Consider the following 12429-nt stretch of genomic DNA (forward strand, 5'->3'; position numbering starts at 1 on the left):
AAGAGCCTCAGCTGTACCCCAGGGCCCAGCAGTCAAAGGCAAATCCCCTATACAAAGTTTGCTTGTCCTAGCAATTCTTTAGAAAACAGTATGTGGGCAAAATGAAATGCAAAGTAAATAAAACCATTTCAATTACCTTCCCATGTAGTTTGTGGACATCGTATCTTATTTGAGCAAATTCACGGAGTCCAAAAGATCCTCCAATGAGATACAGCTGAAAACAAAATGAATACAGGTATGTTAGGACTACCATGAAAAAGAACACTTTGCATACTGACCCAACTGATTTACCAAGGGACCCTACGATTCTTCCAACAGAAACACCAGGAGCTGAAGAAAATAATATATTGGAACATAAGTATAGAAGCCTTCTTCCATTCTCTGGGCCTAGATGTCACAGATTTCCTTCTTCATACAAAGACAGCTACTACATGACACACACTTTCTAGGGACTTACTCTCTTTTTACTCCTTCCTTCCCCTCTCCATGTGGTTTCCTGACACAACTGCAGCAAGGGAACCTTTACCTCACTGCCATAGGATTTATTCTCATAAATCTTCAAACTCTATAGAGAGGTAACAATGCCACATCGACTTACTCTGATGTCTGTGGCTGAGAGATCTAATTAAGCTTCCGAACAGAGCATGACTGTAGCTGAAGTTCAATAATAGATTATCACACAGGCTAAAAAATCATATCCAGCACACCTGCCCTTTTATTATTGCTTCCTTAGTTGTCCTGCAATTCCCTCCACACCTGTGAAGCTTACGAATAAAGACAATAAAGGGAGAAATGGGAGGGGCTTCATATCCACATATGAAATCATTAAATTATTCTTTCTTATGACAAAGTGATACCACAAAACTATGTATTTTTACCATTAGAAATGGATAGACCAACCAAAGATCAAGCATTGTTAAAAAAAAAAGTGAAAATCAGCTTAGCAATCTAGCTACTTTGTAGAAGAATTGGGCCTCTTGCTACTGGCTCTATCTAACCTGACAGACTGCCTGCTGTTCTCTGTTCAAGGAAGATGCACAGGAGGCCAAAAGGCTACACAGCTAGAGATGTACACCTAAGGAAGGTGGAGGCATGAGGAAGCTCTAAGGACCTGAGTGAAATTAAAAAAAAACCAAAAAACAATCAAAACCTGCCACCACCACCCTCTTTTATCATGGCACATTGCTGTTACAGTCCCTCATTACAGGCTGTTGTTGCACTGGTAACTTACACTGGCTGATTTCTTGCTACATTCTAGGTTTGCAGCAATGGCCTGTGTCCATGAACCATTACAATTATGCTGCACAGGTAGTCAAAATGCATGTTTTGTAACTGTGGCCACAAAGTCATAGTCATTCAATTTAAATTAGAACTAAACAAACAAACAAACAAACAAAGCCACCTACATTTATTCATTCTCAAAGTTGCACACTGTGTGATTTCCCATCAAGCAGGTAAAACTACTCACAACCATGTGAACACTCTCCACACACATTCAGATCCTAGGAAGTTACAGTGGTCCCCAGGAACTAATGTACTCTGTTCACAGAAGAAGGTACCCTTCACCAATAGTCAGAAGTTAAAGGCTCCAGATCCTCTTTCTGGCCCTTTTGATAAGTCTAAACATCTAGCTGATAATTAGAAACAAAGAGACAAAAATTTTGCGACTGTAAGACCCAGCTGCAAGGCCACAGAACTCTGATTTCAGAAAGCCAATCAGAAAATCATCATATGGTAGCAAGTTAGCTTCCAGCAATTAAAAATATAAATGACCAAAAACTGCATGGCACTATACTTGTGTCATAACTGTTTCAAAGAATTAATGATGATCTTGCAAATACTGGATCATGAAAATACTCAATAGAAAACAAGGGGGGGAAAAAGTCTTCCTTGTGCCAGTATTTGGTAAGAAAGAATAAGTAAGGAAGCAGAGAATAAAGTGTTAAAATGGTTAAAAAGAACCTGAACATTATTCAATATTTACTGAATCAAATCAGAATATTTGTCAGCTGAAGATATGGTAACACATGATGCTGAAAGTCTTCAAGATCAGACTATAATTGAATTCTAACATGGCTGACGCCTCAGCATAAATTTTCATTAGCTGATCTTCTTTAATTCCTAACAAGTACTATATTAACAGACAATGAGTTAACAGACTTTCAGCCCTAATAAACAGAAATCAGAAATGCTACAGACAAGTTTATGGCTGTTACAAACCACAACTTACTGCCTTCTTGTATATAAGTATGTTGTCAAAGAGAGTCTATGGCAGGGCAAAAGCAACTGCACTAGAAATGGTTCAATTGTTAAACCACGCAGAAAGTAGCAATTACTTGTAACATCAATTAAAAATTAATTTCCCCAACAATAAACTTGCATGGAGTATATACCATTATGAGATGCAATATGAACAAGTGGGCTGTTCCTCATAACCCAACTATTATTTAACTGTCCAACTGTAATGAAAAGGTATCCTATGGCCTACAAAGACATGCTGCAAGCTAAAAAAGAAATATTATACTCTTTAGCTTTGATCATGTAATGGACACTGCAACTAAGGGAAATCAAGTAGAGGGTTTTTGCATGAAGTAAGTCACGTACTACTCCTTTTCTCTCATCACATCCCATCACTTATATGACAGCAACCATCCATTACACAGTGCATCTTACATTTACAGCTATACACGATAAAGTTGATACACACAGGTCTCAATTCCTGTAAACAGGTTGTGACCTGACACTGCAGTTTCACTCACACCACCTTTATACTACTAAGGGGAAAAAACCCACTTGGTTTCTGATGTACTTTGCTCTTCATACAGCATAAGCAGTGTAACTAGCCCAGCAAGTTGGCACATTTCACGTATCAGGCAGTACCAGTATAGTCGCTCTTACATTTCCAATACTGCAACGGTTGATGAATCTTACAATGAAACATCAGTTAAGCTGAGACAAAGCACATTGATGCTGTTAGAAAGCACAAATGATGCTGCAATATTACACACAATAATGCTGGAAGGTTATTAGGATTAAATAATTTTCCAAAGCACAGAATTCATACAAAAAATATAAATGCTTGCAAGTTTACTTGACCAATGCTCTGAAGAACCAAACATGATGTCTAACTTCATTGCAAAACCAGACAAGAATCAGCCATATTTAGCACTTAACCAACCAATAGCATGTCAATATAGTCAGCTGACAGCCCTGAATCGCAGCATGAATCACATTCATCTACACAAGCCAGAGCAGCAATGGACAGCTATTCAATTACATTTCTGGAAACTGTGTTCAAAAGCCAATAAAAGAAGGTATAAATGACTTTATGCAATAATAATGCCTTCAAAGGTAGCAAAGAACTCAGTGATTGACAATACATTGAGTAGAAATACTAGTTTGGTGTCCTTTCTCTTTTGTTGTATTATGAGGGAAGATGTCCTCAGTATCTTCATTTCAGTTAACTGTATTTACAGAGAAGTAACAATAATGCTGCAAGAGTCTCCAGTCAAAATAATCACAAGTGGGATAAGACTCAAAATTTCCAGCAACGTTATCAGCTTGTTGGCTTTGTATATTCGGTATGTCTTACATACATTTCCAGTTTTCCAATCTGTAAAACAGAGATAGCCTCTATATTCCTTGCAAACACTCTTCAGGTAAAAAAGCACGACACTGGACAAATTTGTTCAATGTAAGCCAAGGGCAACAGCAAAGTCCAGCATGTTCCATCCACTAGTCCAGGTATAAAGAGACAGGAGAAGCTATTCAGGACACCATATAAATAAAACAGTTAGGTTGGCAACATCCTAATGAAGTCAGACTCAAGTTCACTCTCCAGTTAACTGAAAAGGAAAAATGCCACATATAATGAAAACCAATATGTATTTTTCTTCATTACAATTTTAGATTCATACAGATACTTCATGTACATCATAAAATATTAAGGCACTGGCATCTGAAGGATACTCAAGCTGGAAAGTTCATATATACCTGCATTCTTTTATTGAGAAGGAACTATTCATTTTATGTGCTTCACAATGCAGAGAATAAAACATTATTATATAGCGAACATCATCTGTCTAGTTACTTGAATGCTTTCAGCAGACTGAAGAAATGATAATAACTTCTCACTTTTTCCTTTACACCTGAAGTTTAATTTAGGAAGGCAAAAATCATAAACCATACTAGTTAGCCAGCACTTAACACCAGAGCAAACAGCTTAAGAGTACTGCTAGCACAACCCCCCAGTAAAGATCCCACATTGGATTAATCCTTTATGTTTCAGTGAGTACACAAAAAAAACCCCACAATGTTGTAATGCAATTATGCATGCATGGAAGACTTGTATGTTCCAAAACAAAATGAAAGATAGGATGTGACATAAGAGCACCATCTGTCACATACACTCAGCAACCTCAATAAACATTTTATGTAAAAAAATGACATAAAATTATCTTTAATAACATTCTTTTAAAATTCTATTTGTTCACTTCTCCATTGGGAAGTATGTTATGCAATCAGTTATGGATGGCATCGAACTGACCCCTTGAACCACATCTTAGAATGGGAAATACTTGTATTTGTCACCAACTACAATGGATGGTCACTGAGGGCTCATAACAGCAGAACTTAGGACTTACAACAGATCCCTACTTTTTTAGTTTCCTGCATAATCTAAAGCAGCCAACTTCACTTCAGTGGGTTAACAAAATAACAAGAAACTATTTCTTCGGCAGCACCAGCAATTTGGCACGTTATAGGCATCCCTGTTGTTAGAGAAAACCATTCCTACTACAATACCAATTGTGAAAGCCAGAAAGTCATAAATCCCTAAATTAACCAAATCACAATGTTTACTGCTGGCAACACAGATCACGAAGTAGTAGAAAATGTTATGATACATATCACTGGAGAAGGAACACAGTAATTTTCTACCCTCTTCTTCAAGACCACTGCTGCAAAACTCTCCAGCTATTCATCAGGAGCTTCAAAACTAGAGCAGTCATAAATTATTTTCATTTTCTTTGCAGTGATAACAGCAAAGAGTTTTGGGGCTTCCTTTTTAAAGAACTGTCATAAGTGCAGTGCAAGACTGGTGAAAGATGGCAATCTGGCAGCCCAGAAGACTGAAGTCTCTTTTCTGTTCCCTAAATAAAGTAGAAGGGCAAATTGCCAGTCCCAGAAAAGACCCAGGCAAGTCATCTTAACCTGAAGCGCCCCCCTCTGCCAGCTCTAACTCTCTAGAGTTTATTTCCTACAGCCATTCCTGCACTTGGCTCAAACGCTGAGACTGCAAAGAGAAACAGTGCAAATTCTCAGAAACTTACTAAATCCTCTCAACGGAAGCAGAAGTGGGTCTACCTTTACTTCTTGTCTGCAAAAAACTGAATTCATTTTTAGTTCACATCGGAGGCCTCCTTTGGGGTAAAACAGAAACCAAAACTATGCATCCATTAGTAGTTATTTCGTTCAAAAGCACATCAAGTAAGCAAATGCTCTGACTTAATGCGTGTATTAGAGTTCACAAATTGCAGAAAGGTAGAACTGCATTACTTTCAAAAAAGGATGAAATATGCCAGTAGATGGATACCCATGCTGGCAACCTGGGACAGGAGCTGGTATAAACTGGAGCCAATTGTAACTGACTGATAAAGCAGAAGAGTGTAGTTTTCACAGCATGTAGAACATGTGCAGAATATTAAACTTGGCCCAAGGTATCAGGTTAATTGGCTCCATGTAAGGCCGTGTTCAAAGCAACGATCTTAAAGATTGCAATTTGAGTGGCTACAGGCCAGAGTACAAAACCAAAAAAACTGTCCATAACCTTTCAATGTTACTATCCAATGCCTTAGGAGAAAACAAAACCTTTAGTTGAATATCTGATTCATAACAGGTTTTAAAACACAGAAAATCCATGTAATAGAAACCAATCTAAGAATAATGCAGAAGAGATAGAAACCTGTAAGTTCCTCAACATGAATGAGTGGAAAAGGTCATTTTCAGCCACTGCACTGTAATTTTGCATTACACACGCTCCTTGGGCTGGTCAGACAAGGGAATTTCACTCTGCAGCTGTTTGAAACCAAGTCTGCCCTAGTGGTCAAGCTGCAGTTTCTAAACATCACCTTCATTTTCTCCATAAGCTTCTAAAGGCCAAAATTTCAATTCCCTATTGAAATTATCATTCCCACTACTCACAGGTTCAAATCTAGCCAAGACAACGAAGTACAATGAGCAACTACATCTCGTGGCAAGCTGGTGCTCCTGTGATGTGTTAGGCCCAGCTCAAAACAGCAATAAACTGAAACCAGCATTAAAGAACATAAAGAAGCACAACTACTAATATTTCCCTATTGACAGTCCTGGACAGGGAATGAAGATTAATTTTTACTCTACAGAACATTTAATCTTACATTTTTACCATCAACACCCTTGAAGATGTTGGAGACTTAGAGCAGGACTAAACACACACAGTTTTAAACAGGCATGTCTGTACTTCTGTTTCTGTTCTGACGATCAAAAAAGAACCTTGGTTCCCCCAAGTGCCAGACTGGTCCATTCTAACAGCATTAAGCAATGCAAATACACTCTGTGTTTTAAAATGAAACAGAGGGGAAATCTCAAGTACCAAAGAGTGCCTATTTGTTTGTCACGTAGATCTGGAAAACAGTTCTCAAAGATTAAGAATGAAAAGTTTAACGTGTTGATTCAAATGGTGAGCTCAGAAGTTCTAAGAGATTACAGTCAACTGAAAGATGGAAGTAAACTAATTCAGACTGCACAAACTGCAGTCCACAGAAGCCCATTCAGCTTTAACACTGGCTTCCACACCAGCACAAGAGTTCCAGGGGGTGGTTTTGTCTCAAACAGCTCCACACTGTGGATTCAAACACACATAGATGAACAGGAGACGCAAAGCAGAAGCACAGTAGAAGCTGAAGACGCATCTCATCATAGGCTTAGAGACCCAATATTTACAATATGAGTCACTGAAGCATAAAGGTAACACTATGTTATTCACTGATTGGGGGCAACTGCTTTAAAATTCTAAAAACAGTTTTGTATTTATTGCTTTTCTAGGCTGCAGATGTAATACTTGAGACTTTTACAGGCAATCACAATTTATCTAGAAATATTAGAAATCAGAATTGTCTTCTCATGGGTAAATGTTAACTTCTATTCATCTCTCAGAAGTGCATTAACATTTAAATCACAACTGTTCTGTGCATGTAAAATTTTATTGTAAAGTTACATGAAGTAATAGATATTAATAAAAGTCCTGCAATTCAGTATTATGAATTGTTCAAGGTAATAATGTGAAAGATGTTAACAATAAAACTGGCAATATCTAAAAGTGAAAAATGCTGATTGCAGTAATCCTTCTTCAAACAATATCAGAAGATAACGTAATAAGTTTTTACTCATAGACACCAATAGCAACAATAGATCTCAAAGATGATTACTTCCATATTTCTCGTTGTTCATATCATCTTTTTACAGGCAGATCCTCCAGAATCTGTGAGGAAAAGTGTGCCTTATATTCAGCATACCCCAGGACTCAGAATTCAGCAGTTTTTTATGAAATTAACTAGGAATGTTGTATTTCAAGAAATCTTTAAAAACTTAGCTATTTGAATGATAAAAATATCCCATTAACCCTGTAAAACTTTCACCTTCACTTACTCAAAGCACAACACAATATCATTTCAGAATATTTGCAAAACATTTCTGGGCATCAGTCTTTGCTCCCAGATGACCCTGACTTCACCAGTGAACAAAACTAATCCGCAGATATGTAATTTCATTTTTTGATATCTGCAAGCGGTGTTTTGTTTTGTCAAATTAACTGGCTCATTAACAAGAGCCTGAGATGTCACTGACCTTCTCTACTGGTGCCTGGAAGCACTGACCACATTGCTGCAGAATTGTTAGGGACTCACTCAAGTCTGATCTTTTTTCTTGTCCTGTACATGACATGCATTATTGGTGTCTCTTGACCAAGTGTTTATCAAAGCAAAGTTGCACTGTTCCAGGCAGCAATGTAGATAGCATTGTAGCACAGTCTGTGTTCATCAACACTGATAGAAGTAGATTTTAGAAACATATTTATTCATAGAAAAATCTGTCACTGTTCCAAGCTACCCCTGTCTTCTCCTTTGGCAACACCAGGCACACCACGTAAAACACCAAAGACAAGATCCAGAAGGAGAAGCAAAGTACTTGTAAAAGTAGTCATTACAAGATGGGGGGGGAACTTAAACAGAAATATGAAAAAAGGTCAAAACGTACAACTATAGATACGGAGAACGTTGCAACATAGTGCAAATCTGAAAATGTGCCTTACTACATACACAGCACAATATACTTATTTTCGGTCTGCAATAAAAATCACCAAATGAACTTAAAAGAATTTGAAAACACCTTGCCTGGAATCAGACAGAGGCAGAACCACAAAGGCAAGTTTTGGAAAGTGGTACCAGTATATGAAATAACGTTTTTTTTAATATGTGTTTTACATTTGTTACTGCTTTGCAATTTTGAAATCCTAACATGTTTCCTCAATTATATAGAACCACCATTTATACTTGTCAGAAAAAATAACTTTCAACAACCTTCGAATGTTCTAACTGCACTGGAGAAGTAACCTTACATGTTCGGTGTCTCACGAGAAAGGTCTGACACTCGATCTGCTAGCTGCAAGACCAACGAGCCATGCTCTCTCAGGATCCTACAGAAGCATCACCGCAGCAACATGACATTGATAGACATATCCTTTTTGGTCAGGTAGAGCTGGTTGTGGAATCTAAAGCAGCAGAGACTGAAGTTCTTCTGTAATAGAACCATGCTGAAGACTTGTAACAAGGAAAGAGTTCCCATTATCATGACAGTAAACAGCAATGAAAATATAGGTGACAAGGATGTTTAAGTTACCACAGAGGTGGCACGGTCCTCCATCATCACAACAGCAAATTTTAGATACATCTTTAAGGTCACTGGAGTTCCTCCTAACATCTACAGAGATGTAACCACCTTCGGAAATGCTTTGGGACTACTCACTTGGTAGTATTTAAGCTGTTAAAATATTCCACACCAGGTTACATCACTCTCCTGCGTTTTTACTGTTTTACTGTTTTGTGCCACACAGAGATATTTTATCTACAAAGTTTACAGAGTTAAAGGAAAATTCACAAATCAAGGTTTCCCAAAGGCTTAAGTCCTACCCCCTAGAGTCTTGCTGGTGCTCACAAAGAAACATTCTTAGCTACTGAGAAAGTATGACTGAAAACTGTGATTTACACATCTTACTCTGAAAGCTGCTGTCAGTATGAGGTTTAAAGATCAGCCAAGAAAATTCCTTCTTCACTGAAATATTCTAACAGCCCCAAGCTGAAAAGAACACAGAAAAAACTATCAAGATAATTTACACTAAAAAGTACGAATATTTTAAAGATATATTTCGGGCATTGTGTATTGAGACACTCATCTGCCATTGAATGAGGATCTCTTTAACCTTGAAGCTTTCAGGAAAACTGGTACAGGGATTCTTCATTCAAATATGCAGTGTAAAAAGGCAAGATATGAAAGCCATTTGATTATTTTTTCCATCAAAAAAGCAAATATGGTACTTATGAAAAGTCCAGCAGTACTGAAGAATAGTACTGTACCTGTCTAGTGAAAAAAAAATTATGTACAGAATGCAAGAATCTAACAGAAACTTTTGGTTTCAGTATTATTAACAAATTCAGCAGGATTTAAAGGGCTGCAAAGGCATGCTCCTTCTGATTCTGTGCCTAGATTCACTGTCTTTTTTGCTGTAATTGATCTTTTAGCACAATTCTGTTCAGCTTCAGAAATGCCTTCAGAATTCAGTAGACAGCTGGGGAACTGACAAGAATTGCATGAATTTTCCTTCTTCTTCCTCCCTGGGAAGCAATACAGAAACATTCTGAAGTATTCACAAGGGAGAATAATTTTAAGGCAGGGAGACATGAAATCTTGGAAAGAAATATAATAGAATATTCTTCTATATAATATTATGTCTGGAGGAGAGAGCTCTGTGGTAACAGGAATGGAATGATATTAGGCAGTACAAAGTCAAAGAAACTAGTCTTAAAAATTTCTGCTATGATCTATTGCAAACCATGCAAAAACACTAGGATGGCCAAAAGGACAAACACAGGCCTACCTTGGCCTGGGAAGCTGAAGTCCTGGCTCCAGCACTAAAGCAGAACTGCAGTCAGACGGTTGTTTAACCTTTTCTTGAAAACCAGATGCATGTATCACGAGTGCTCTTTCTTAACAAAGAATAATATTTTCCTAACATCTGATAATTTCCCAAATTATGAAACCCAATCACCACTCTCAATATGTAAGAACTGCTCAAACTTTTCTAAAATAAAGTCAATTCCTTCAAGCATTCCTTAAAGGTGGAATGTCTGCTTTATCTTTTAGCTTGCTCTCCTCTAGTCTTTAGAGTTCATCTTCAACATCTCCAGCCTTTTAGGTTTACATTCATGCAGCAGGATATCTAAACAGCTTTAACACTGTGCTTGGTCACTTTAACAAAGGTGTTATAGGAAGAAGTTGTATGCAATAACAGGGAGGGGAGTTGCTGATTCCCATGATTCACAGTTGTGGTATTATCACACTACTTTGTTGTTCTGTTTGGTTTAACTGTTTCCATTTCTTACAAATGCCTTCATCAATACTGTGATAAAAGATACTTTAGCATATTCAACTGCATTAATAATTTCCACTGAAAGTCCTTACTCTAGAACCTGTGTAAAATCCCTTTAAAATAAACGGCCTTGAACTTTTTTAACTCTAACAAGTGTCACTGTCCTTCTCTGGACCACTCCATTTTTCTAAGGCAAGCTGCTGAATATTTGAGGAAGATGCCATTAATTTCTCTAGGAGCATTATAAGAGTTTTGGAATTATCCTTATTTTGGAATTATCTTATTCTTTATCCACTTTTAAATGTGCTTAATTTTTGCAAACCAATTGTATATTTAGAAAATGAGACATGACTTGCATAAACAGAAACCATGCTGGTCTTGGTGATGCTTTTGTCTTCCTTCCTGAGTTTTTATCTATAAGCAGATGTGAATGGCTTCATTTTTCCTTTAATGAAGTACCTTTCCAGGTACTTAGGACAGGAAAGTGCAACCTCATGTGCACTAATTACAGAGGTAATGTGTATAAGAGAGTCCTATAATTTTGTTTTATTCTTTTGACAGTATTTTTTTCTAACTTCGACTGCTCTAAAAAGTTATGCCTCACCACTTTGAGCACAACTGTAACTATAACCCATCAACTCATTTCACTCCAATTCTTTCCATTTATTTAGATGTACAAATTATCAGACCAACGGTGCCTCTGCAGTTCAAAATCCGTTGAAAAGCTAAAGCAAGTAAGAAAAAAACTATAAGTGCTATTGTAAATAAAAAAAAAAAAACCACAAACAAACAAAACAAAACAAACATAACAAAAACAAACCAACACCAAGATGCACTCTCCTCATCTTCCAGCTAGGAATATCTTTAGGGGTATACTTTAAAACTCTGTCCCTGAGCTCTGAAGACCTCCGGGCAGAGCGGGCACACGGCTCATCCCCTCTCCGGGCACAAGGTGGGGGACAAAAGCAGCGCCCACCGGCCACACGCGTCCCCCTCCTCCCTGCCCGCAGAACTCCACCAGCCGCGGTCCGCCCATGACCAGCAGCGCCCTCCCCGCGCTGCGCCGGCCCACGCTGCCCCCCCCCCGCGGCGCTCACCAGCAGGGGCACCCCGAAGGTCATGGTGCGGCCCCTCCACAGCCTCCGCAGCCTCTCCATACCCCCCCCGCTTCTCCCGCCCCGCGGGCCCCGGCGCCGCCCTCCCGCCTCCGGCCCGGCCCTGCCGCTTCCGGCGGGGCGCGGCTCCGCCGCCACAGCGGCCGCTCCGCCTCGGCAACGCTGGTTCCGCTGCGGCCTGTGAGCCGGGGGAGCTCCGTGCCCCGGGGGGCTCGACGGGGCGAGCTGCGGTGGCAGAGCCGCCACAGCGCTGTGGGCATCACCCACGGCTCACCCCTCTTCCTTCACTCACACCCACGCACCCCCTCCGCATGCACACCTCTCTGATTAAAGCAGTTCTGAAGGCCTAGCCACTAGCTGTATCATTCATTCTGTAGCCTGGTTTCCTGTGGAAGGAAGATTACCGTGATCACATTGTCTGTTTTTCTGCATTGTTATCCCTTATCCCAGTCAAAATGAACTAAAAAAACCCTTTATAGCGTTTTCAAAGTAAAGTCGGCTACAACAGCACCAACAGACAGCCTTACTCTGAGATTTAGAATCAATAGTTATTCATACCTGATAGGAATTAAATGTGCCGTGCCATCCATTCTAACACCGCTCAGCTACAGCCCCGTTCACAATGGTAGAGCA

At 39.1% G+C, this 12429-nt stretch overlaps 1 protein-coding gene across 1 annotated transcript in view; it reads right to left on the reverse strand.

Annotated features, from left to right (window-relative positions):
• LOC114003160 (cytochrome c oxidase assembly protein COX16 homolog, mitochondrial) overlaps nucleotides 1-11882 on the reverse strand; it is a 44009-nt gene extending 32127 nt beyond the window's left edge. The window contains exons 1-2 of the mRNA XM_027749842.2: nucleotides 11779-11882; nucleotides 137-214 (exon numbers count right to left, since the gene is read on the reverse strand). Of these exons, the coding sequence (XP_027605643.1) occupies nucleotides 137-214; nucleotides 11779-11838 (138 nt within the window). The 5' untranslated portion in view covers nucleotides 11839-11882. The remainder of the gene's footprint in view (nucleotides 1-136; nucleotides 215-11778) is intronic.
• Nucleotides 11883-12429: the final 547 nt, after the last annotated feature.

This window comes from Pipra filicauda, unplaced genomic scaffold (genome assembly GCF_003945595.2).
Source record: "Pipra filicauda isolate LSUMZ 115617 unplaced genomic scaffold, ASM394559v2 scaffold6_size6359152_pilon, whole genome shotgun sequence".
Taxonomy (NCBI): domain Eukaryota; kingdom Metazoa; phylum Chordata; class Aves; order Passeriformes; family Pipridae; genus Pipra; species Pipra filicauda.